This window comes from Dipteris shenzhenensis, chromosome 14 (genome assembly GCF_047967505.1).
Source record: "Dipteris shenzhenensis isolate YYH24624 ecotype China chromosome 14, Dip_SZ_1.0, whole genome shotgun sequence".
Taxonomy (NCBI): domain Eukaryota; kingdom Viridiplantae; phylum Streptophyta; class Polypodiopsida; order Gleicheniales; family Dipteridaceae; genus Dipteris; species Dipteris shenzhenensis.
In genome coordinates this window covers 31708908-31735694 of record NC_141609.1, presented here as the reverse complement: position 1 = coordinate 31735694, position 26787 = coordinate 31708908, and the positions used below count along the sequence as shown (strand labels likewise).

Here is a 26787-nt window from a genome sequence, read left to right as displayed (position 1 = left end):
TATTGATTATCCTACATTTTTAACTCCTTGAGTTGATTCGTCAAAGTGATTAATCTGGCCTCATTCTACATGTACACACTTGCCAAATGATCTTTCATTACTTGATGTTTCAGAAAATATTGCTCTTAACTGATAATGCAATATGGAAAGTGCTAATCCATTTTGTTGTCAAACTTTTGTTGCTACTACATGAACAAACGTGATGCACTTTTGTAATAATTTTTCATGAGGCTAATGACCAGGAATGTCGACACTCATTGGTTGAGTGTTGCATCCTCTAATCAGAGTCATTGATTGTATCAACCAATTAGGTTAGCTCTTGCCATGTGTCTATGCCACCTCAGCCTTAGCATGTGTCTATGCCATGCCCATGCCATGTTAGCCTTGTCACATCAGCGGCAATGTTGCTGGTTGTGGGGAATGACAAGTCGGGTTGCTCCTAAAGTGCAAATATAAGGATGGAGTGTGTTGTGAGTAGACTTTAAGATCGGAATCTTGGAAGTGACAAGATCACATACGAATATTGGAAATGATAGGCTTGTAGATGGGTTGGATGGTTGCAGGTTGTAGAAGATAGGCTTGCAGAGATGGGCTGGTTTTCTCTTGAGTGCTTTGATCAAGTCTTAGATGGGTACTGTTGTCGATGGGTTGCTATGTTGATGGGATCAAGATTGTAAACGTGGGTGAATGGCAAAATGTTGTTGTGATGGGATGCTTTGCCAACAAGTTGAGATTGTAACTGTAGGTTTGGAAGCTGAACAACAAAATGTTATTGTGCTACTTTGATGGGTTTGGGAAACAATGAGCCGAGCTCTTAGAGCTAATGAGAGTTGAGTTCTCACAAAGGCGAGGTGAGTGCAACTTGTATGTAGGAGAGCAATGAATTCAATTGTACTTAGTTTGAAATGAAAGTTGCAATGGTATTTTTACCATACATAAAAAAATAATAAAAACTATCATTTGTCTTACACAAGGGGGGGGGGGGGTGCCATAGGATTTTTTTAGAAAAAGCAAGATGAATAATATTCATTAGGCCTACCTAAAGGGATTTTTGTAGATAGAATTATGAATTTGTCAAATTTGTATAAATTTTTAGGTCATCTTAAGTTTAGAGTTTGTGTTAGATAAGCAATCATTTGAAACATGCTTGAGCTTTGGTTTATGTCATTGTTGGTCTATGGATATGCTATCTCGTGTCATCAAGATAAAGGAGTGGTTAGACTAGTAAATGTAGCTTGTTTCGTATTGAGAGTTCGTGATGGGCATGTTTGCCCAAATGTGGTCGAGTGCTGTAGTTTTCATAATCAATTGATTCATATTACAATCTATAATAAATTCCATTAGTTGTGTCTTCTATGGAGTTGTTTTGTTGTAGTCTATGTTGAAGCCTCCCAGTGTGTATGTTGGAGTCATTGGGGTTAATTCATGCAACAGAGCTCGTAGTAGTTGAAACAAGTGGGTGCTTCCACTAATTTCAGCCTATAATGATTGCCAAATGTCTCATTTGAGATGATTCAAAAATGATGAGTAAGCACTCATAGCCCTTAGTGTGCATGTAAATATTCTTTGTGAGCCAGGGTTGTTTCTTGTAGCATGTAGCAATCCCATGCCCTCGGTCTCTAGTGATGTCATTGAATCCAAGAAAATAAACCTTCTAGGATGGCTGTACATCAATTTCTTACAGGCAAAGCAATGTTGCATTCAGAATTTATCTTTTGCATGGGAAGGAAAAGACCTTGCATTGAGGGATTGCAATGTTGTGTTGGTGTGGCTTGCATGCATGAAAATAGATTGGTCCATTTGCCATGCACAGATGTGGAGAGAAGCCTTTCAATTTCTTGGAGGAACACTCCCTCAACCTTGATGCATTTTTTTCCTATATTTATGCGCACGTACAGGTTTGTGGGATCATGTACTCATGATACTATGGCGTAAAACAATCCCTAGCTTTTGATGTTGGTGGGGTCAAAAGCTTTGTGTCCATGGAGAGTCCCTGAGATGGGGATACATTGTTTCGAGTGATAGTCGGTCGCACATGGATTTGTTGCTGGTAGATAGTGTTAAGGTGGTTCTTGTAAATCTGAAGCTCTCATGTGATCTAGATATTGGAGTCCATGTTGTTGGTGTGTATGGTTTGTAGAGGAACTTATTGGCATAGCATGCTTGTGCCCCAATACTTTTGTCATTGAATTCAATCCAAACCAAAAATGGTTATGTGTTTATTCATGAGTCTTGGAAGATCCCATTAGTGCCAATCACCAACCCATCACTAATGTCAAGATTGTTGGAGCACATTTCTACAATCATGCCCTCTTTTAGCTTGCATATTTTGTGTAATAGGCCAGTCATTTTGGGTTATTTGATATGCACATGATTTCACTGTGTGTTTTGTGCCGAGTGTCTTTTGCTTTGAGGACATGTAGAGTTGTATCTATAAAGTTGAAGATTTCATTGTTGTGCATGGCTTTGGATGTGTTTGTGTAGAAGAGGTGTGCTACCCTTTTTTTGTGTGCTAGATGCCAGAGGTATAGCATGTTCAATGTGTTTAGGTCATCAGTGGATTGTTCACCCACTTTGATCTTCTTTAGAAGTTGAATGAATCAATTATCACTTTGGTGCAAGGGCTTTTTTAGCTCAGAGTAGAGAATAGTGGGAGCATTGCAAGGGACATGGAACACTCGTAGAAAATCCATGAGTCTTTTATGGGGTTTTCTTGGCACAAGTCACCGCAGAGCACAACATTGACACTGTTGAAGGGATCTAAGTGATTATCTTTTAGTTCATGCATGCACATAGAAAGTGTTTTGGCCATCCAACAAAATTTCATCAAGCACTATTAGTTTCAAGTCTTTGTACAATGCTAAAAGGGTTTGTAGCTTGTCCATTAAAAGGCTTGTATAGTTCAATGTCATGAGTGGTAAATGCAAAGATGAGTGTATGTTTGAAAGCAGCTTTAACCATGTTAAGTTGGCAGCAATGCCTTGGGCAGGTTGACATTGATGGTTTCTTTATGCAAGTATTGCCTAAGTAATGCTTGCACTAAAAGAAATAGTGTGAATGTTTTGCTTGTGCCTGCATTACCGAACACGAATAAGTGCAACCTAAACATTGTGTCAACACGTTTTTTAAGCATTATGTCATCTAGGATAAGTCACTACTTTGAGTTCATCTTTCAAACCATTTTGTGGTATACAATGTTGGGCATGAACTTGTATGTTTGTTGATGGAATTGGTTTGATTTTGTGTGCGAACACATTTCAAGGTCAAATGCATGAACACTATTTTCAGAGGCTATGTTGACCAATGAAGTGCAAGTGGTGTTGTGGTAGTAGTACTCCACTTCTAGAGGCAAAAAGGCTATTTTGTTGAAACTTATTTTGATCGTTGTCAATTACATACTTGCCATGGAGGTAGAAGTCATGCCATGTGGGAAATTGCTCACCCAAAGAATGTTCATTAAAGGAGAAAGGTACAAAAAGCAAGTAGAGCTATCTATAGTGCCTCTTAGTTGTTGGTTTTGCTATGATTGTTGAATGGTATAATTCTCAGGTGCTTTTGCTCTATATTTGATGTTGTTATCATGTTGTCACTAGAACCTCAAGCACATGAACACCTACCACCACATCTAATCTTAGTTCTTTCTCTTGCTGATACTACTTCTATTCGGTAAACCTTGTTCACAATGCTTTCTAGACTACATCTTTTGTGTGAGTACTATGAATTGTGCAATTGACTATCTTTGTAAACAAGTGAGGCGAGTCAGAAAGAAGGCACAACAGTTGGTTTTCATGCTCTTGAGTCCACGCTATATATTGATGCTTATTAGCTCTTGCAACAACCAATGGGATAGTAGCATTTGGGTTTCTAAAAAATCATTAAGCATCAAAACGTGATTGGTTTGAGCTACATGCACATCTATCTTAAAAACATCATGCAGTTACATGTGTCAAAATGGAGAAAAGTAAATCTATTGTCGCAGAATGCTCTTGACAAGCATATGAGGAAATTGTAAGCTTGAAGAGTTAGTGATTAACCATGCAATTCTATCTCTTGTAAGAGTGTCTTCAATCTGGATAATGGTTGAAGCAAGTTATGGCCAATGCTAGGAGCTATCTATCTCATATCAAGCAAGATAGGTGAACAACATATGGAACAATGTCTCATAAGAGCACCTCGGGTAAAGTTACACCAAGCAGTTAAGCACTTGATTGTTTCGATGTTGTACATCATAGTATGCAAGCCCTCAACAAAGGCACCTGAATGACTCCTTGTGCACCACTGCAAGAGTAACAAAAAGGTCTTGAAGGATTGCGACTAACTCAAAGACCTCCGCAAGACTTGCATTGATATTCTATAAGTTGTTTGTGAACTAAAGAGTGCCAAAAACCTCGGTTCAAACTGAACAAAGCATGTGTTAGCATAAGTTCAAGAAAAGCATACGATTATGAAGGAAAAGCAAATTCAGACCTTTTGGTCGCATCCAATATCAGAAACTTAGCACATGAACACATCCCTCAAATTTTCACGCAAGCGTCCATTTAGAACATAACTCAATATAGTGAAGTTGAAGACACCGAGGGAGTTCTTCCCATGCATGAAGGACACACTCTTAAGAACATACATCATGATGTCATCATCGTTGTATCCGTGAATCACCTTAGCCAGAGTGTTTTTCCTCTCAAATGATAAGTACACAAAAGAACAGTGTTCTAAGCTAAGAATGACAAAAAAAGAAGACGATAATCACTTATTGATAGCAAACGCCATGCTTCATATTTGGCCCATCAGCAATCACAATATAATGGAAGCTAGACCCTTCCATATCAACCTTCACAATCATAAAAGCAATTGTATCCATCAAGGTTGTAATAGAACCTCTTCATGACTCTGCAAGAGTAGATGCCCATGCCATGTGCTTGCTATTCAATTTATTAGGATGGAAACAAATCTCCCAAATGCCTCTCTCGTTAATCACGCTTATGGTTGCATCAACACAAAGAGACACCGAAGAAGTCTCCCCCTCCCCTTCTATTTTTTGTGTGGCTCTAGGGCCCTCAATCCTATAGAAGCCATCCATGTCCAAGACGTCCTTTAGCTGAAGGACGTATGCATACATGGTGGACAGTGTAACTATCTAGCAACATTCCCTATTCGTCAAGTTGACCCTCATATAAATTGGGTATGCGACATCTTTCGCTTTATATGTCCCACACTGTACTAGGACTTTCCCTTTGAAAGCAAAGCAATAGCTCACAAAAAGGGATGGTTGCCTATTGCGAAGTATGGGGATTGAGCTTATCTCCTGTTTGAACCAAAGCTCTTGATGCACCAACGATATTGAGGGATGACCTATTTTTGCCACGATTTTCAAGCGACTCTCCCAATGAATTGCTCTTCTCAAGATGCTGGTTCTTACTTGCTATGCTAGTGCTTGCTGAAATGAAAAACGCTAAAGGCAATAAGCACAAGCAACATGATCATTACATTCATACACATTTTGAAAATTATGGTAACCACATATCACTTGATTTCTTTTGCTTCTCATTTTCTTAGGTGAGATCAATGGAAGTTGTTGCAACATCATGTTCCATACAAAAGAAGGTGCCATTCTAAGAAGGCTTTATTATAATGGTATATCGCTTGTTTTGCCATTAATTATTACCAAATTCAAACCCTTTATCATAACCATTGCAATCAAACATATGCTTCATTGTCATTGCCTAATTAATGTTGGAATTCTAAACAACAAAAATTCTAAAACCAAGGGGAAATATTCAACTCAAATAAACTCCAATACCTACAAAGAGATTGCAACATTCGAATTTCTCTCATGAAAATCCCATGTAAATTTTCAAAATAAGCAACCATTCAAACATTCCATGGGTGGTTGAGCAGAGTTCCACTAAATGAAAACTTAAAAATTCGATCTCTATAATTGAAAGCAATGGATTTAAAACTGTCATGTATCTATAAGCATCATTGAGTAGATTGAATCCTGCTAACACTAGTGTTGCTTACTTCACTTTTGCTAGTTTTGGACTTCTTTTCTTTTTTCCCTTCCACACTTCAAACAGATGTATACAGTAATCCTAATCTTAATGTTGGTGCTTGCATGCATTTGTTGGAGCTGCACAAGTGGAGCTCAATCGATTAAAATTCTCACCACAATGTAACAAGAGCTTAGCTAAAAACAAGTTGAATTTGCATTCAAATGGCTTGCCTTGGGAGAAGAAGTCTTAGAACACATGGCACGATGCACGGAGGTGGAAATTCCCATTTTGGCATGTGAAAAACACGCGCCTCCAAACCAATAGCAAAAGAAATGGCCGAACAACGTGCGGATAATGTGCAACGCCGCAAGAAGGAATACACCAAATTTTTGGGGTTTGACATTCTGAGAGGAAACCTTAACGATAGAGCCTTCTCGAGAGAGGTGAGGCCAACAGGGTGAAGGAGATTCATCCGGTGTCGGTAGGGGAGTGGGGTGGTACGGTTGGCGCGGTGGTGGTAGGCGCGGTGGTGGTAGGGCAGGCAATAAAAGCCAACAACAAGGGGCTCCAGTAGCAGCATCAGAAACGACGGGGCGTAAATATATGTTGGGATGGGGCAAACACGAATCAAGGGGAATTGTGGGGTGGAGCTGGCATGTGTGCTGTGAAATGCCAAAGTTCGCGGGAACTGCCATTGAGGGGGGGGAGGGGGGGGGGCGGGGGGGGGTGCTAGAGCCCAAACCACCAAGAGGACTCAGGAGCCGATGGGGAGGAAGGGGGGTGTGTCGGTTGGGGAGGTGGTGGTTGGTTAGGGCCGTTAAGCAATAAAAGCCGGCTTCATGTGAATGGGATACTTCATAGCCATATCTCCCAAGCTCCCTCCTCCATACCCATCTCTCCCAACCTCCCTCTCCTTCCATTTCACACCTCCCCCTCTCTTCCATACCAGTATGCACTCGGTTGAGGAGCGCATCAAGGGTCCCTGGTCCCCCGAAGAAGACGCCGTCCTCAGCAAGTTCGTCGAGAAATTTGGCGCTCGCAACTGGAGCCTCATTGCCCGCGGCATCCCCGGCCGATCGGGCAAATCTTGTCGCTTGCGATGGTGTAATCAGCTTAATCCCGGGGTGAAGCGCAAGCCATTTACAGGTATTTCTAATTTCAGCTCCTTCTTTGGAGGTACTGTTAGCAATAGCCTGCGACACTGTAAGCCTTTTTGGCTGTTGGGATTCATACAATACCTCTTCTTCTAGTAGATTAAGGGCACTTTGTCAACAGCCCATTTTGTGCGGTTGATGGAGAATTCGTAAGAAGAATTTATATTTTCAGGATGAGCTGCCCATACGACAGGCAGACTTTCATGGAAAATAGGAATTGTGGAGCTTCATGCCGTTTTGACTGGGTTGGGGCTTTTAATCTGTAGCCACTGGCTTTGGGCTTTGAATCTGTAGGGTACAAGGTGGCATTGTTTGTGTCTTACGAACCATGTAAAGGTTGATTTATTTCAAGATTGGGTTACTATTTAATCAAAATTTGGAGATGTCGGCTCCCTACACGGATACCTCTGGACTTTTGTCATGAAAGCCGAAAAGAATATGAAGTTTTAGGACAAACGGTAGCAGATGAAAAGGAGATCTTTTTGTAACGTTTGTGTTTAGAAACCTGATATTACCTTTGGCCTTTGCTTTTTCAAAGAGAGAGAGAGAGAGAGAGAGAGAGAGAGAGAGAGAGAGAGAGAGAGAATCGCAAAGGGACATAAGGCAGATCACACTACCATGCTTTTTCTTATGATGACCAAGTGCTGGGAATTATTTGTGTAATTTTGTTGAACAAGTCTAGAAGCCACTGTACAACAACTTTGGTGCAAATGTAACTATTCTTATTGATTAAGGCTGTCATAGGGGTAAGCTAGCCTCTAGGGACACTATTCAAGGATATCCTGAGAGTTTTAAAGAAAAGAGTGATATATTCCATTCAAAACAAATCATACAACAGGCGGGAGAGAAAGTACTCTATCCCTAGCCTCAACAATGTGGCAAAAAAGCCATGGAGGTGGTCTAAAATGCCACGACATCGCAAAAGGGGTCAAGTGAAAAAATAAAGAGCAGTCCCATGTCCTCATGAAGGATATAAGTCTCCCACGAGCTGCCAAAGAGGTGCCTGTACACTGCTCCCACTGACTCCTGACAGTGAAGATAATCTCCGCCCAAATGGAAGCGAGAGTGTCAGCCTCCGTGCATAAATGGCCCCCAAGGACAAAAGGACATCGCAAACACCATATCCGCCATAGGGTAATGCTGGAAATCACCTCCCAGGCTGACCCTGCAGCTGAAGTAGGCATGGAATCCTGAGCTGGTACCGGTACCAAAAGTAAATCCTGCGGCTCCATGATGCTGGCCTCTGTGGGACCCCGTCTCTGGCAATGCTGCATGAAGAAACCGTGGTCTCCTGGCTCTAACTCAAAGAGAGTAAAGGCTCCAGATCCTCTCCCCCAAAGAGTAGCGCCCCAAGTCATCAGAAAGGACTCAGATGTAACATATGAGAACAACCTGAAGATACCTGTCCATACCACTCTAGAGCTGGTGCAACTCCATAAACAATGCTTGCTAGATTCCTCTGCAAGCTGACAACGCATACACAAGGAGGTTCTACCCATCTGCTGGAGCCAAGTACCCACAGGTATGCCCCTATGTATAGTGAGCCAAAGAAAGTAGGAGACTTTCCTGGCTCTACTGATGCCCCAAAAGTGGGTCCAGTAGCTCAGCAAGAGCTCTGCAGTAAGTCCCTATGCGTGCCAATGCTGGGAGGCAGATGGTAGGTGATGAGAGTCTCTCTGCTGAAGCCTGTAACCTGCCCTCGTCGAGTACTGGAAAAAAGAAAGAGGATGGACGCCTGCCACCGGAGCAGGCCATGCCCACTCACCTAGGTCCCAGTCAAGCTCCGCAAGAGGTCGACCCTGAAAAATCCAAAGTCTCCATCTAATATCCTCTGTAATGGTCAACCTGGAAGGATCTGTGGCCCATTCCTTACCCAGGCAACCAATGACCTTGACTCTCTGCCAAAGAAGCTCTGGATGATCCAGGGGCTGAGTGGGATACAACTTTTGAGAGAAGTCCGTCTCAAAATAAATAAACGGTGCCGGTCCTAAACGAACTCTAATGCATAGCCCAGCCTCACTAAAACAACTTGACCTAGTAGAAATGGGATCAACATAGGCTGGATCTATAAGTATATCCCTCCACTCCTGAGGAATAGCTCTCATGATTAGTAATCTGGTGGCAACAATTTGTCCAAGTGGCCCATGTCTATCTTTGATCACCTCCTCTGACATCTGCACACCTCCCTTGAACCAATCTCCGGCTGTCACAACCCCCTGAGCATGCCATCTGGCCAAGGGAGTCCTAAGGTCTGTACCAAGGGTAGATCCCTGGTACCAAACCAGGGGGTTATGGTAAAGTGGCTGTCGGGCAATTTCCTCTTTGGAGGAGGGAACTGCTCTGATGAGGTGCTGTCGAAAATGATCCCATATCTGAATAAGCCTTTTTGCAAGTGGTGAGGAACGCTGAGAATGCTGGTCCGTCAGGAAGATCCAACTGACTCTACATACCCATTGACCTACTGCTCTGGAGGTGCACTGGTGAATCCCATGCAATAGGAACTGCTTCCACGGCTGATCTCCTTGGAGTCAAACCTCTAACAAGAAGTTTGACTAAAAGGGCTCTGCTCTGCATCTCCGGATCAAGAACCCCAAGTCCTCCCTGTGAGAAAGGTAAAGTGATAGTATCCCATGAAACTCTAGCCCTAGTGTCCTCAGAACCATCACCACCGCTCCACAGAAAGTTGCGAAGCAATCTCCTCACCTGACGAATCGAGTCAGCATGAAAACACCACCGTGACGCAATGTACCACATAGTCGCTAGTAGAACCTGGTTGAGTACCAGCGCTCTTCCGGCCAAAGAGAGTCTAGCCGTACTCAAGTAGGCTAGCTTTCTCCAGATACTCTCAAGAACTGGGGCAAACTATTGCGTCGGGGACACCTCAATGCCAACCTGGAAGCCTAGATATCTCATGGAGGTGCCTCTGGGTATCCATACAAAGCCTCTGTCTCCTCCCCATGCTGGGGTATCCTGCTGAGCTCCAGTCCAGATGCCTTTTGATTTGTCCCAATTGACAAGTCCCCCTGAGGCTAGGCAAAACTTGTCAATTGAATCCGCAACAGTAGCAAGACTATATGCATCTCCTCTGACTGTCAGTGCCATATCATCAGCAAACTCAGTGTCCAGAAGCTCCTGCTCCTACCGGATAGGCAGATGAAGGCCCAAAGTGCCATGACTGGTAGCCTGCATAAAGTATCCCATAGCCTCCGCAACGAAAAGGAAAAGGTAAGGTGCAAGCGGGCATCCCTGTCGTACCGATCTGGATAGGGCCGGTCCTGTGCCTCCACAGACCACCATCCTGCTAGAAGAATGAGAGTAAAGTGAGGAGACCCATAAAATCCATCTATCACTGAAGCCTAGCCTCCTCATAGTGCCTTCCAAGAAACCCCAGTCCACCCTGTCATAAGCCTTCTCAAAATCGAGAAGGAGAACTGCAATCTCCTGCTGACTCTCCTTCGCCCAGTGAGTGGCCTCCCAAAAAGTGAAGATATTATCCAAGATACTCCGATCTTGGACAGATCTTGTCTGAGTAGCTCTGATGATATCTGGTAGCATAGGCTTTAAACGAAGGGCCAAGGTCTTCGCTAGGATCTTGTAGGCTGTCCCTAGAAGTGTAATGGGTCTCCAATTACGTAGGACTGCTTGTCTCCCCCTTTCGGGATGAGACAAAGCATACCTGTGCATAATGTCTCGCCCAAAGATCCTGCATCGAGAGCCTCTGAAAAGGCAGAAAGTAGATGAGGCCCGATCGTATCCCAGAGAGCTCTAAAAAGAAGTGGCGACAAACCGTCCTCCCCCGGGCATCTGTCTCTGGGCAGTTCATGTAATGCATCCGTGATCTCCAGGAGTGATAGTGAGCTATCTAAAACATGACTCCTCCTGTCTGAGACCATCTGGGGGACATGACTCCAAATCTCTTCTCTGGCTCAGATCATCTCCTCGGTGACTGGATCGGCGGTGTAAAGAGTGGAATAGAAATCAGAAGTGATCTCAACAAGACAATGAGGATCCGTCTAAAGAGACCCGGCCTCATCCACAAGTCTACGAAGACTGTCCGAAGAGTATCTCTGACCCACTGCCCTGAAGAACTCTCTAGAGCATCTATCCCCCTTCTGGATCTAGAAGGTCTGTTGGGAGTAAAACCTAAACTGGGCCCTTCTACCCTGAATCTCCTCTAGTTTCTCCTGAGCCTCTGAAAGCTGCCCTCTGATGAAAAGAGAATGAGGAAAGCTCTGAATCAATCTCTGAAGTCTGGATACCTCCGCTCTTGCGTTCCGATCTTTGATTCTGAGCTTTTCCTTCTCCTCTTTTGCCCTCAACTGGCAGGCCATGCTGACTCTAGCCAAAGCCCCCTCTACCCACATCAACCAGCCCTGATCCACAGGAGTGTCCTCTGACAACCAAGCCTCTCTCAACCGTTCCACGAACTCTGTGTCCTGAAAAACAAAGTCCGGAACTCTCACAAAGCCTGTGCTCTCCAATCGAGAGGTAGGGAGAATCTGTAATAGGACTGGAGCATGGTCAGATAAAACATAACCCGGGTGGATCCCGATTTGTCCTCCTCTGGCCTGGCCCCATTGGCCAATATAAAACCTGTCAAGTCTGACCAAAGAGAGAGAGCCATGGAAAACCCCGGACCAAGAGAACTGAAGACTGTCAGCCAAGTGACAAAAGTTGTCCAATCGAGCTGCATCATGAAGTCCAGCATGCAAAACAAAACTATCCCACTCCACTCACTCCCTATCAGAAAGGCCACCCTCTCTCTGGCCTGACTTGTCTTCAGAGAATTCAACCATGTTGAAATCTCCTCCAACAATCCAGGTGTCTGCCTGAGGAAGGGACTCTCTGAGCTGTCTCCAAAAAGCACGTCTGCGGGTTGGATCCGTGGGAGCATACACTTTGAGAACACCAACTACTTTGCTCTCAATCTAAAGAATAACATAGCATGCCCTGCTCTCCACTAGAGTACCCTCTTGGGTGATCTCTGGGGCCCACCTGGCTGAAACTGAAATGCAAATCCCTCCCCTCGTACCATTCGCTGGGCTCCAAAATGTCCGGCTCTATCCTCTGAGTAAGGATCTGCATCTGTCAATCCTGTCCTTGGAGAGCTTATGCTCCTGGATAAGCACAATATCTGGAGGGGACCCTGAGGAAATAAACCGAAGGGAGTTCCTGAGCAACTGCAATCTAGGAACTCCCGATCTACGACCATCTGCATCTGAGATAAATCTGCGGCCGTTCAGTCCTCTCACATTCCAAGAAATGATGGACAGCCTAGACATCGGATGGAAGTGAGGGGATGCCAGTGGCAGCGGCACAAATGACTCTCTCTGACGGTGCAATCCAAAGTCGGTCTTTGATCAAGCTCCAAATCTGCCCCAACTCATGTAAAATGGTTCCATCCAAGGGAATAATACTCTGGGGCGAACTGAGGAGCTGAAAGTCAAACCAACCAGCACTCCTGGGCAAATCAAAGTCTCCCTGAACCTCAAAGAACAGAAACAGAAAGGCCCTGCCACCAAAGCCAGGTCGAAGAGTCCTAGGGCAAGAATGAATCTGCGAGCCGACAATACGGTGAACTAATGAAAACCGAGTCATGCTCAAAAGCTGTCTAGCAATCTCACTGTCAAGTAGCTCAGCTGACCAGCTTTCGCTCCCCCGAGAACGAAAGCTACCTGCGGAGAAACAAAGAATGTGCCCCTCTCTAGATAGAGTAACAGATCCCAAGTACTCCTCTACCTCCTCTGACTGTCAACAAAATACTGGGAAGTTCCAATCTAGTGAGGGAGTCTGTGGAAACCCCTCGAGCCAAAAAGGACCAAAACTCAACGGGCAGATCTCTGTCAACCATCCTGGGGTCAAGTCTAGGAGTCAAAAGAGCTGAAAAGGGCTGAGCTGTCCTAACTCTGCACTTGGAATAGGTGAGAGGGAGAGGAAGAATCTGCGACGAGGTGCCTGTAAGTATGGGTGATTGAAAATCTCACTCGACCTCATCTGCTAGGATCTCCCAACCCTCACGCCTGTTTGGGTACTGAGCGAAATCTGTGACCGCACTTGCAAAAGATCTGGATAAACCAGGAGTGAAAAGCTGCGAGGACGAGGCTGTACTGGGAGGGGTGTCTAAGAGGACGCTCCACATAGCAACAAAAGAAGGTACTGTGCGATGGGGAAGAGAAAGAGGTCTCGAGGGAACCTCATACAGGCGCATGAGATCCTGGGACGGGCTCTGACTTTGACCTGTGTCGTGAAATACCTCTCTCTCAATGGACTGCTGGGAAGAGACATCCATCACCGTAACTGCAGCCTGAGCAGTGTCCTGCTGGATAACTGTCTCAGAAACCAAGATCTAAACCTCCGGGATAGAAGTGTCAAGAGTCATCAAAACCTGAGCTACTGTCTCCTGCACAGTGTGAGGACCTGCCTGCGGATGGTCCTCTGCATCTCCCCTTTCCAGGGTCTCCTGCACGTGTGTCTCAACTCCCTGAGCTACCATCTCCTGCATAGTGTCAAGACCTCTCCTCTGTATCTCCCCTTTTCGGGGTCTCCTGCACATGTGTCTCAACTCTCTGCCATCTGTGAGCTTGTACCTGGGGCTGCTTGCACTGCTAACTCTCCCTCTGTCTCCGTCTCCTCCGAGCTCTCCGTGAAAGCTGTTCCACTGGAGGCACCTCCAAGTCCTCTGAGTTCACTGGAGGCTCCCCTAGAGGAGTCTCCTCTCGCTCTGCTGAATGAGTCGAAGTAGGCTCAGAGACCCCTGGAGGCTGAGCTGTAGGTTTTGGGTCACTCATAGGATGAGATGTATTCGGAGTCTCTGATCAAGGCCGACGACTGGGGCAATCCCTAATAAAGTGACCTCTCTGACAGAAAAGACACTGATTTGGAAGACCCTTGTACAAAACCCTCTGTTGCATCTGGACCCCATCTCCAGTGGAGTACGAAATCAAAGTAGGCAAAGGTCGAGGAGGGGGGAACTCTGAAGTGAGCTAACCCTCGTAACACCTGTACCAGTAAGTGACTGAGCATAGGAAAGTTTAGCACCTAAAGGGATGACTGTACCTACCACACTAGCCATATGCTCCACAGCTCTGCGACAAGAGCTGACCTCATCAGGAAGTCTAGGGAAAAGCATCCAAAAGGAGACCTGTCGTGGTCCTGGGGAAGTAGAACTGAAGTGCTTCCGCCAAGGCCACAAATGGATGACTCTGCTCTGAAACTGAATCGGTGAGCTCATAAGTACTCTTTGAGCCTGCTCTACGAACAGAAGGCCAAAAGAAAAGTACCCTCTGCCAAGCAATCGAAAAACCGTAACTGAGACACCCAATGAGGCCATGCTGGTGTACACCCAATCACGTAACTGTTGGCCTCTACTGGGTAGAAAGCCAATGATGTGTGTCGAACGAAAACCCTTCTCTGCTACCTCAATCATCTGCATAATGTCGGGAGGAAAAGAAACTGTGACTTCAATCTCCTCAGTTCCGGCGACGGGAGTGGCATTAGTGTCCTCCATTGTCTCAGCTTACGCTGTCCTGAGGGGAGGAGCTACCTCTGCTGAAAATACCCACCAAGAACTCGCAACCAACCACAAGTAAATCCCCAAAAAATCTGTATAATGAATGCTCCGATCTTCAGCCTGCGTGGGATGCAAACAGGTCGCTCAAAGCTGAAGCAGACAGCTCCGCCAATGCCTGGAAACAGCCCAGGATCTCAGCTCCCCGGAATACGAGTCGAACAGTCCCGGAGAGGGCCCTGAAACAGCCCAACCTGAAGCAAGGGAGGGGGCCTGAAAGGCGGACTGGCGCGGCCAGACAGCAGGCTGAAGGGGGGGGTGCGACGCGTGACCAAACAGCAGGCTGAAGGGGGGGCGCGACGCGCAGGCAGACAGGTTGAAGTGGGGGGGAGACCTGAGCAAGACGCTGCCAAGGGGGCCTGCACGGCCAAGGCAGCAGGGCGACCTGAGCAGGGCGCTGCCAAGGGGCGTGCGCGGCCAAGGCAGCTGGGCGCGACCAAGGGAGCGAAGCGCTGCCAAGGGGGCTGGGTGATGGCGACGGGCGGTGGCAGGCAGCTGCAGACGGGAGCTCCTCCAATGTGTTGTCCGATGTAGACCACTGTTATCGTGAGAGTTTTGGGTCTCGTGTCATTTCTATTCCAGTGCAGAAACACTAGTCGATTGGGGAAAGGTGGGGATAGGACAGATTTGGAGGGGGGGGAGGAGAGAGAGAGAGAGAGAGAGAGAGCTCTTGGATGGAGAAGGTAGAGAGCTGGAGGTATATCAGGTAAATATCACAAATGTGAGTACAATGAGCTAAACTGCTCTCTTACCAGTCCCTATAGGCGAATCACAAGTGTAGCATATGATTGGCATCAGCTAATCTCGGCGTTGCAAGAAACAAATAGAGCCTTTGATCTAAAAAGAGCCTCCTTGGGTGCAACTGCTCTCTGCTGTAGTGTATTCGTTCTAGCTTTACAACTGTTGGTGAAGGCTCGGAGCCTTCATGTAGAGGAGTGGAAGGAGGTAAAACATTTTCTCCCTTTACCCCTTTACAACTATGTATTGGAGCACTCCTCATTCAACTGTGACTTGAAGCTTTGTTGTAGGAGTGAACTGTAGGTTCAAATGCTGCAGACTGATGGTGGAAGATTAAGGGGAATGGTCCCCTTTTTATAGCCCGGAAGGTACCTGTAACTGCATTTTGTAGGGAAGGTCTGTAGTTGCGTTCTGGGAGGTTAAGCACTTGGTCGTGCAACAGAGTTTGGGACTTGCTGAGCGAAGTCAATCAGGGAGTGGGTAGTGAGGTGATTCTTGATTATCGCAGCTGAAATGCTGCTGTAAGAGTTCAACAATGGTAGAACATAGTTGAAGCTATCAAATGGTAGAACATCGTTGGCTAAAGGGAACGGCAAAGGGTGAACTGGCAAGATCAAGTTGGATTAGGCTTCAAGGTGTGAAAGGGCCAGATCCAACCGGGACCACGAGCTGTGCAACTGTGGCTAACTAGGACATTTTTCCAAAGACTGTTAAAGCAAGAATGAGATTTAGGTTCAAATGGCTCCACAGCTAGACCGGATTCCGTGGATGTAGAGATAGCAAATGCGAAGGCTGAGGCGGCCAACACAAAGATAGATTCAGCAAACATCATCAAAGAAGACTATTTGCAGACAGAGTGATGGAAAGAGATTCCGCAGTAACTTCAGGTGGTTAAGATTGGTACACAGAAATTGACCTCAAGGAGGAGGCCTACATGGAGCATCCACATGGATTCTTGATCTTGGGTGCCAGCATGCAAGCTTGAGCAAAGATTCTTTGCTGAGGAGAGATAAGATGGTGCAGCCATACCTGTACAAGTGTCTGCCCAGTAAATTAAGGGATTTGGACAGGTCACCTCGGGTAGAAAGGACCTGCTAACTGGGTGATCAAGAAGTGGTGGCACCAGCACAACATGCCTTTGTGGGATGCCCAGAATACTTTCACGAAGATCCTATTTCCTTCCCATGCAAGTTTTATGTTTTTGTTCGGCAAAGAAAACTATCAATCGTGAAACGAAAGAAAGGAATCCCCCTCTCTCGGTGCCCATGATCTATCCACTCCCACTCTCCTAGGTCCCACTGCAAGCACCTGATAGGTGCACCTCCATATAACCACAACCTCCAGGATCCCAAGGCCAAGAGTATGGAAAACTATGTAGGAACAAGAAGGCAAACAGCCATGAAGAGAACGCAGAGGAATGCCTCACACACATAGTTGACATTCTGTTTTGCAATGTAGACACACTGGTCTCTTACAAGAGACCTTAGCGAGGAGCATGGTAATGTTGTTTTTTTGGGATCCCGTAGACTGTGTTTGGTCTACGCGACGATAAAAGTAATCATCATCATCATCATCATCCCGGGTCTCTATTTTAGGTTTGGCACCTTAGTGAGCATTGGGGTTCCTCCAAGAGAGTCTAGAATCTTTTGATACCAGTTGACAGCTTGCTTACTAAGTTTTCATTTGCTAATTTTATTTGAGTTTGGTTTTGTGTTGCCCTCTACCTACTCCCTCCCCCAAGACGTAATCTCTTGGGTCTCTGTTTTAGGTTCGGTACCTTAGTGAGCAATGGGGTTCCTTCAAGAGAGTCTAGAATCTTCCTTTTTTTTTTTTTTTTCAAGAAAGAGACTTCTATTAAGTAAGAAAAAACCCGCGAGAGCAAGCTCAAAGCGGAATACATCATGTAACCATGAGGATAAATAAACCCCCTCTAAATGAGGTGGAAAACAACCAAGGTTGAGGCTGAAAGTGCCACCTCAACCCTGTAAAAGTCTCAGAGAAGAAAGGAGAATCCTTTCATTCCCTGAAGAAAGAAGCCCTCCTAGCTGAGGCTGCACGGGAGTCTCCTTGCATGCTCGTCCATACGGCCATCAAAGTATGTATGGTGTCTGTCCAGATACCAGCCAATGTGTGCAAGGGATGAACATGAGTTTCCTCCAATGCCTCTATGCATTTGGCTCTCCAGATATGCCAGGCTGCTATGCTCGCTAATAGCTCCCAAGAGGTAGAGGCATGTACTGCTGCAAAAGGAAGGTGTGGTTCCACATCCAAAGAACAGGACTCAACCTAATGACGTCGAATTGAAATGGCCCGAGAAGAGTCATGTCTCTCATAAAAGACCTGAGGCCTAGTAAGAGAAAGCCAAGCCACTGAGCCCCACGTCATAAAGAATGGGGAGTGCACAAAGTGACTGAAAATCCTGGCTACCCCCATCCAAATCATCCTCGCCTGTCTACAATCCCATAAGCAATGCTGAATCGTCTCCAAAGCAGAGAGGCAACAAGGGCAAGTAGGGTCGGCTCCGAATCTGGATCTCCAAAAGTTCACTGCAATCCCACCATGGATAGAAAGCCAAAAGAAAAGAGTGATCTTTCTATTCCTGTGGGATTTCCAGAGTCTCCTCCAGAAGCACCTCTGCAAATCCGCAGTGATATCAAATGCCTCCTAATGAGGAACTCTGGAAGGTCTCCAACCTCTACTACAGAGCTAGAATCTCCTGGCATTACTGACCGTGTAGCGAAAGAAGGGGATGCTCTTCTCTCGATGTCCTGCGTCAATCCACTCCCACTCTCCAAGGTCCCACTGCAAATACCTAATGGGAACTCCCCCGTAGAGCCAAAGCCTCCAAGACCTAGTGGAGAGAAGCCGGGGGTTTGGGTCAAGGAACCACTCTGATCCCTGCTCCAAAAGACCTACAACCCTGATAGGCTGAAAGGCAGACTCAAGCAAGATCTTCTGTGGACCTGAACAATCTGTCACCATCATGCACATCAAAAACCAAGGCATCTCCATGTGCATCTCAAAAGGCCAAAACCTGAAGAGGAATACCCCCTCTCGTAAAAGCACCTGCCCAAGTGGAGCAAGTGAGAGGCATATCATCTGTATCTACCCAATCCACTGGAAGGGCTGCCTCAATCTGCAAGATCCTCCCTGCACTCCCTCTGAGATTTCCTATCAACAGAGATTTAGTCTCTTCTGGAAGCCTCCGGAAAGCTTTCCATGACCCTAGAGATGAGGCAGGTCCCCTCTCCCATCTGGACCATTGCAGGTAGTGTGAAGCACCGAGTGGTCTGCCAAGATCATCCAAAATAGTGTCATTCCACATGACCGGTTGCCTATCAATCTCTTCACGAGAGGAAGGGGGAATCCTCCGAAGAGTGCTCCTAAAGCTGGCCCATGCTTTCAAAATGGCTACCATGAGAGGGGACGAAGGAGACCTGAGGTGTGCTGCGGTGAAGATCCATCTAATATTGCTCATCGAGTCTCCTCCTGAAGAAGGTGTGCAAGTCTGTATGCTGCTAATAAAAAATTCCTTCCACGGCTCCTGCCCTGGCATAAGTCCCCGCACCACCATCTTGCAGAGTAAAGCTCTGCATTGTAAATCTGGATCAATAATATTGAGACCCCCTTCCTGTGTAGGGAGGATGAGGGTCTCCCAAGCTACCCTAGCTAATGCATCTGCTGTGCCATCAAGCCCACTCCAAAGAAAATTTATGATCGGTCTCCTAAGCTGAATGATGCAATCCCTAGAACGGCACCAGCAAGAACAAACAAACTAGGCCATGGCCAAGAGGACCTGGTTGACCACCACAACTCTAGAGGCAAGGTCCAGCTTGGCTAAGCCCCAAAAAAGGAGCTTCCTCCTGATGCTCTCCAACACGGGAGCAAACTACTGCATGGAAGAAATATCCAAGCCGACCTGGCAGCCCAAATACCTAGCTGGCACACCCTTCTGAACCTAAGTGAAACCTATGTCAAGCCCCCAATCTGGAGTGTCCTCGTCGCTGATCCAAAAGCCATTGGATTTATGCCAATTTATCTGCGCCCCCGTCGCCAAGCAAAATAAATCCAATGATGTCTTGAAAGAAGTGAGCGTCTGTGGTGTGGCATCCAAGTAAACTGCTGTGTCATCTACCAACTCACTGTCAAGTAACTCCTCTTCCTATCTGATGGGAAGTCTCAGCCCAAAAGATGTCATCTTGAGATCTAATATAGATACTCATAGCTTCAGCCACAAACAAAAAAAGAAAAGGAGCAAGGGGACATCCCTGACCGACTGATCTGGAAATCTGAAATCTCTCACCCCTTACCCCACCAATAAGCACCTGGCTATGGGCTGATCTGTACAAAGAGGAAACACCTCTGATCCAAGCATCTGTAAAGCCATAACGTAGAAGGGTGCCCTCCAAAAAGCCCCAATCTACTCTATCATAAGCTTTCTCAAAATCCAAGAGTAGAATGGCTAAATTCTGGCCGCTCTGCATGGCCCACTCTAAAGCTTCCTAAAAGGAGAAGATGTTATAAAAAATGCTTCTGCCATGCACAAATCCCATGTGAGTGTCATGAATAAAATCTGGGAGAAGGGGCTGGCTGATTGCCTTGGCCAGAATCTTGTAACATGCCCCCAAAAGTGTGATAGGCCTCCACTGGGACACTAAATTTCTGCAACCCCCTTTCGGGATAAGGTGGATGAGACCCTCTGTGAGCGACCGGGCATCTCGCCAGAGTCACAAACGCTCTGCAGGGCTGATGTAATGTAGTCTCCAATCATATCCCAAAATGCAATGAAGAAAGAAGGAGTGAGGCCATCCAAACCTGGCACTTGCCCTTGTGAAAGGCTGAAAGTGCAGTCCTAAACTCTGTGTTTGTGAAAGGTGCATCAAGCAAAACATGCATATCCGGTTTCACCAACTTAGGGATGCTCTGCCAAATAACTTGTCTAGCATCCTCTCTATCCTGTGTCAGGATCTGCAGTAAGAAGGGCGGCATAGAAATCCGAAGCTATGCGCATGACATCATCTGGATCTGTCTGTAAAACCCCGTGTGAGTCAATAAGCTGGGATACACTCTCTCTACTATGTCTAGGGCCAAGAGTAGAGAAAAAGTGTTTATTGTACTCTGCCACCCATCTGTATCCAGAAGGACTCCTGTGCATGAAAGGCATACTCTGCTCTCTAATCAAGCAATGTCTGCTGATGAGCCCTTGCTGCAGCAAGGCACTCCTGAATCCAAGCATCTGAAGGCCGTTTCTACTCTTCCCTCTGCAAACCTGCCAATTGTTGGCGAATACCAATCTCACGGATGAGAATATCTCATCTCCTTGTACTAGCAACCGAGTGGTAAAAGTCACTAATACCAGAAAGGGCAACAGCTACATGTGATGGAGATGGCTGCCCACCCTGGACATGAGAAACCCATATCTGCAAGGCTGCCTCAGTAAGGTCCTCCTTTGTATACAAGGCATCTGGAATCCTGATGCTGGCAGATCGGCCTCTCAAGTGAGGCTCTGAGATAACCAGCACAACCGGAAAGTGGTCTGAAGTGGAAACCCCAGCAACAATGCATACCGATCCACCTCTGTCTAGTGTCCAATCATCTACGTAGAATCTGTCAATGCGTGCATGAATAGGCATCTACTGCCTCCTGTTCGACCAAGAGAACAGGAGGGATTGTGGCTGAATAAGAAAGGCATCATCCAACCAAGTATCTCTGCCACAGTAGTGAAAAAGGAAGGCATCCCAAGCTGCTCTCTCCAAAGAGTGAAGTCCTCCTTCTCTACCCCCTTTTTTATGTGATAGTAACTCAACCATGTTGAAGTCACCTCCAATCACCCATGAATCTGCAATGGGAGCCCAAGAGAGCAAATCCTCCCACATAATGACACGTTCCCCTCTAATGTTGGAGGCATATAGGTTGAGGAAACTAACCTTACACCCTCCAATCAAGAGAATAATCCACTGAGCCCTAGAGGGGATAATGACTCCGTGTCCAACAACTAAGGGGAGAACCGACTGTGAAACTGAAATAGAAGTGCCTCCCCTAGTGCCCAAGGTAGGCGACCAAAATGTATGGCCAGAAAAAGCAATTTGCCTAACTCGGCACAATCCCTAGAATCCAGTTTGTGTTCCTGAATAAATAAGACATCAATGGAACCCCCAGTAACACCTGGATGAAGTTGATCCCGAATCAGCTGTTTGCGGCGGCAATGTGGGACGCCACCTAGGCCCTGTATGTTCCTACTAACAATTCTCATCAACGGGAGGATGTAGAATGGAAAACCTTACCCGACGTAGTGGCGGAAACAAACCCCTCAACAGGGGAATACCTCCTGCTCAAGGAGCGAGGAATGGAACCAAGTGGCGGAAAATCAATAGGGGAAAAAACCTTGCCAGCTGACGAAGAAGCCCTCTCAACTAGAAACCCAATCACTGGCTCACCAAAAGTAGAGGGCACAAACTCCTCCTCTGGGAAATTTGAAGCATCTGCCAGAGCTGAAAATGAGTTCCTGTGAATCAGGCCAGACACCGGAGTGCGAAGGATCCCTTCTGAGGGAAGAGGATCAATAGTATAAACCACCCCCTTCCCCCTATCCAAGGGAGGAAGTGAGGACTGCTCAAGACGACCCTGTGTTTGAACGGCCGCGGACACCTATCCTACCTGAAGAACGGGGAGAGGATGGCACCGCCGAACCCGATAAAGGGGGACCCACTAGGTCCAGGGGAGAAGCTACAACCGGGGAGGAGGTCGAAGCTGAAGCGTCTCGTGCTGTGTGAGGTGAGACTGGAGGGACAGCCCGAACTGAAGCAAAGTCAACTAATGCAACCTTGTTAACTGAAGATGGAATTTGCACACGAACCGAAACCCAACGAGGTGCGGCGGATGCCCTAAAGGTCGTGAGGTATCGGAGGCAACAGGCGGCGGTACCAAAGGAGTGCTCTGTTGATGAGGAGCACTCTGGCGAGTAGGAGTTGTACCACCACCCTGAGGAGGACCACCCTGTCGAGGCCAAGGAGCAGGTGTTGAACCTGTACCACCCCCCTGTCGAGGCCGAGGAGCAAGTGTTGGACCTGTACCACCCCCCTGTTGAGGCCGTGGGGTGGTTGCTGTACCAGAAGGCTTCTTGGGCCTTTTCTTCTTCTTGGGGAAATTCCTGGCGGTGTCCAATGGTCCTGCATATCTTGCACTGGTCCTGCCTGCCTACAAAAAAAGAACCATCCGGGCGCTGAAGCATAACATGGTCCATTGTGAGGTTAGGATCCTTACAGAGGACCCTAACTCTAGGTATCCCATCAGCCCTAGTTGTCTCTGTAGTAGTCAACAGCAACCAAGGAGGGGGGGGATCTCAGCAACCACACCGAAATGCTCCCTAATAACAAGAAGTCGATGGTAAACCTAGGGAAGCCTGGGAAATCTGATGAAGAGCGAAAATTTTTCCTTGTCTGCCTCCACTGGGTCGAAACCAATATTGAAGGCATCAAAGAAAATATTCGTGTGTCCCAGGTGTAAAATCTCAGCTTTGAGCAAGGTGCTCGCAGCCTCTGGAGTGTCAAAGACAACCTGGGAAAAACCTCGTCCCAGAAGACGAACATCTAAAAGTCATGGAGTGAGGTCTAGGGGAAGAGCCACAAGCATCTAGTCTCTGGCTTGGGATCTGGAAGGGTGAGACCCGAAGATGCGTGCGATCAACGTGGTAGAGCATTCAATCTCTACGTCCTTGAGCTGCTGCAACATGCTTCAGAAAATGTAATAGTTTTTGCAACTGGTGTAGGTGGAATAGGATTGGCTGATGAAATATCCATCGCTAATCGAGATGAGGAGGCCGATTCAAACACTTTTGAGGCTCCTTCCGTTCCAAAAAGTGCTGTGGGAGAATGAAAGAGGGGGGAGACAGGAAGTAAAAGAAGGGGATGGGTAGAGGAGGGGGGTAGAGGAGAGGGCTGAGGTGGGGGGATAGGGAGCGGGGGAGAGGAGAGGGGGGTAGATGAGAGGGCTGAGGCGGAGGGTAGGGAGCAGGGGAGAGGAGAGGGCTGAGGCGGGGAGTAGGGAGCGGGGTAGAGGAGAGGGGGCTAGAGGTGGGGGGTAGGGAGTGGGGTAGAGGGAGGGCTGAGGCGGAGGGTAGGGAGTGGGGGAGGAGCAGGCTGAGGCAGGGGGTAGGGAGCGGGGGAGAGGAGGGGGTGGAGGAGGGGGAGAGGGCTGAGAGGCAGGGAAGGGGGAGCGGGCTGAGGGGGGAGGGGGCGGGTTGAGAGGGAGAGGAGGAGGAGGAGGGAGGGGCTGAGGGAGGGGGAGGGGCTGAGGGCGAGGGAGGGGGAGGGAGGGAGGGGCTGAGGGAGAGGGGGCAGCAAGAGATGGGGAGGAGCAGCAGCTCAACTTGGCCAAAAGAAAAAAAAAGTCTAGAATCTTTTGATATCCAGTTGACAGCTAATGTTTGGTACTGAGGAATTAAACCTTGCCTTGCTTACTAAGTTTTCATTTGCTAATTTTATTTGAGTTTGGTTTTGTGTTGCCCTCTACCTACTCCCTCCCCCAAGACATAATCTGCCCCTCAAACGCCCCCCCTCCCCGCCCCCCCCCCCCCATGGTTTCCCCCCCTTCTGTTCCTGTCCACTTCTCTTCTCTTTGTCCTTTCTTTCTGCCTTTTTCTTCTAAAATATCTCAAGCTATATTATTGTTTTTTTACTAGTCTTGTCAAGGTGTGGAAGTTGAGATGAACTCCATTTGGAGATAAATACAAGTATCAGTTGTGAATAGTGCAACAGATGGTAGAGTACATTTTGAGCTCAATTTATAACAGGACCCCTATATGGGTTCTGCAAGCTATACTGGAAAGGGTCAGGTAGTCATCAAAAGATTCCTTCTGTTGAGCTCTTTGTTTATTGTTTGTGTTTTGCTTCACTTTGGTATATAGCAATAATGTGCACTGTATATTTGGAGATTAAAATTGAGTAGTTAAATTAACCTTCTTAAATTATTGCCGTTGTGAGCTCCTTCCTGAGAAAATTCTCCTTGGCTAACCGGTTCTTCTTTCTGTTTCATTGAATGCAAGAATTGTGACTGCCTTGAAAGTGTTCAAAGCAAGAGCTTACAGAAAAGAAAAGATAAGGCTGGTTCAGAAATAAAGAAATTTTCCACTGTTAAGGCCGTTTAAAATGTTGGAGAACCAGAGTGGAAGCTGTCTGGGGTTGGTAAAACTCAATACTCCTAACTATGAATAAGTCATAGAAATCCTGAATATACGAGTGCTTCAGTTAAATGCAAATACTGTTTGATCCCCCCAGTTTCTAATTAATCCCATCCTCCCCATTGTACTCGTGCTATCTTTCTATGCTCATTAATCATAGTGTCAGGATTGACTTGTAATGAGCACAGCGTAGTGAAGTAGTTTTTAGTTGGCTTAAAGGCATCTCTTTATTCTAGTTGTACTTGCCTTATGACCAAGATTTTTGTTTTGCAGAGGAAGAGGACCAGAAGATAGTTGAAGCTCATGCCATTCATGGAAATAAATGGGCATCGATAGCTAGAATGCTTCCCGGGCGCACTGACAATGCAATAAAAAACCATTGGAATTCAACCCTTCGTCGGAAGTACCTTGGTGATGATAGGGGACGGAAGGAATTTTCTTCGGATGGATCGGACAAACTCAAGGAAGAGTTGAGTGATACAGATAAAAGCCGGCTTGTTTGCGATGAAACTGGTTCAGACGGGGGGACTGATGATCCTGTAAAGTTCGAGGATAGTGTCATATCTACAGAAACTAAGCAGGCATTTTCTGAGCCGCAATCTGCTACGAGCTTGAAGGAAGGAAAACTGCAGGAGTTACAACATAGAACCCTGACTGGCGAAGCGAGTGAAGAGGCACCTGTAGCCACTATTATTAGACCAATCCCTCGACCCAGTGCCTTCACAAGCTATAGCACTATGGCTGCAGGCAAAGCCAAAATGACTGCTACAACATCAGCAGATGCAACAGGAGGTCAAATGAACAATTCTGTACAGCTAATTGTTGCTCCTTCCCCTAGCCCTGCAAGTTTTGAGGCAGATTGGTCTTATCTCACTTCACGTGGTCTACCTGCATTTGCGAACCCCTTCATGTTCTGGAACACACCTGAGGTGCCTAGTCAATGTGGCCGCGGCTGCTGCTCACTTCAGGCAAGCGAAAACTCTGTTTCTCCGAAGACACCCTTAATGGGACCGGAATATATGGAGTACGCGGAAGAATCGTTCACCAATAGCAGCAATTGTGTCAACCCCTTTGAGCCAGGAGGTATGTCCAGAGAACGGCTAGAGCTTGCAGCAGGACAGTCTTCAGAAAGTTCATCATTTGCAATTCAGAATGTAATTTCGCAAATGATGTTGCCTATATTACGCCCTGAACTACAGCATCATCACAAGAATGAAATTGTTTCGGATCAGCACAAAAATGCAGTTGGGCAAAGTAACGATTTGGTTGGTGTAATGCGAGAAATGATTGCAAGAGAGATTTCTGAGCATACAATGGCAGCAGTACAAGCTCGTCAGGCAAGTGAACCTAGGCCCTAATTGAACACTGAGAAAAGCATTGCTAGTGGACAATATTTCTGAGCTAGCTCATCATTACCTTCGTTGGCTATTAGATATAGGTTCCCAAAGGTTGTGTCTCCTGTACTCGGTCTTTGTTCGCAAATTACTTGCAAACAGAGATTTCAGGGTTAAGTTGAAAGAAATGAGTACAGTGCTGTCTATATAGAAGCTGGCTTTTTATGGTGTGTTCTGCCATGGTGTGGTCCTTTAATGAAGAAGGGTGTCCTTTTGGAAAGGAATTCATCTTCTTGAAAGTCTCGACTTACTAAAGAGATGAGACTTTCCCTGGGATCACACACCCCTGAAGAACCAACACAGTTTTTGCCGAATTCAGTACTTGAGTAAGTCTAGAGAGCTTTTCAATAAGCTTAACAGTTGCAAATCAAACGACTTCTCAATAAAATATGGGATCTTGTCTCTTGCTAATTATCTTTCCAAGGTTTACAAGAGAACTTACTGTGACTCATCCCTTTTTTGCGGGACGAGCTAGACATTGGAGTCTCCGAGTGTACAAATCGAGGATTGATGCTTTGTAAGCACATGGTGATAAGTTTTGTACATCTGAATGTGCCCCCCTAGTCAATCAAAAATAAAAATTCCTTTAATTAGTTGGAGGTGAGAAAGTGGCTGACTGTTCCCATGAATTGTAACTGAAAAACCAGGCGGATTAGAACATAGATTGAGAGGGACTCCAACAAATAAAATCTCTACTATTGAGCAGATATGGTTTATGGAATTTTATTCCCATTCTTCCTGTGTCTTCAGCTCATGGAATCCAGCT

The 26787-nt window shown here is 46.4% G+C and overlaps 1 protein-coding gene across 1 annotated transcript; it reads left to right on the top strand.

Moving 5' to 3' along the window:
* Positions 1-6822: 6822 nt before the first annotated feature.
* On the top strand, positions 6823-26578 carry LOC147894478 (transcription factor MYB1-like). Its single transcript, XM_087384731.1, has 2 exons — positions 6823-7136; positions 24901-26578. The coding sequence occupies exons 1-2, from the start codon at positions 6836-6838 to the stop codon at positions 25983-25985; spliced, it is 1386 nt and encodes a 461-aa protein (XP_087240857.1). The 5' UTR covers positions 6823-6835; the 3' UTR covers positions 25986-26578.
* Positions 26579-26787: the final 209 nt, after the last annotated feature.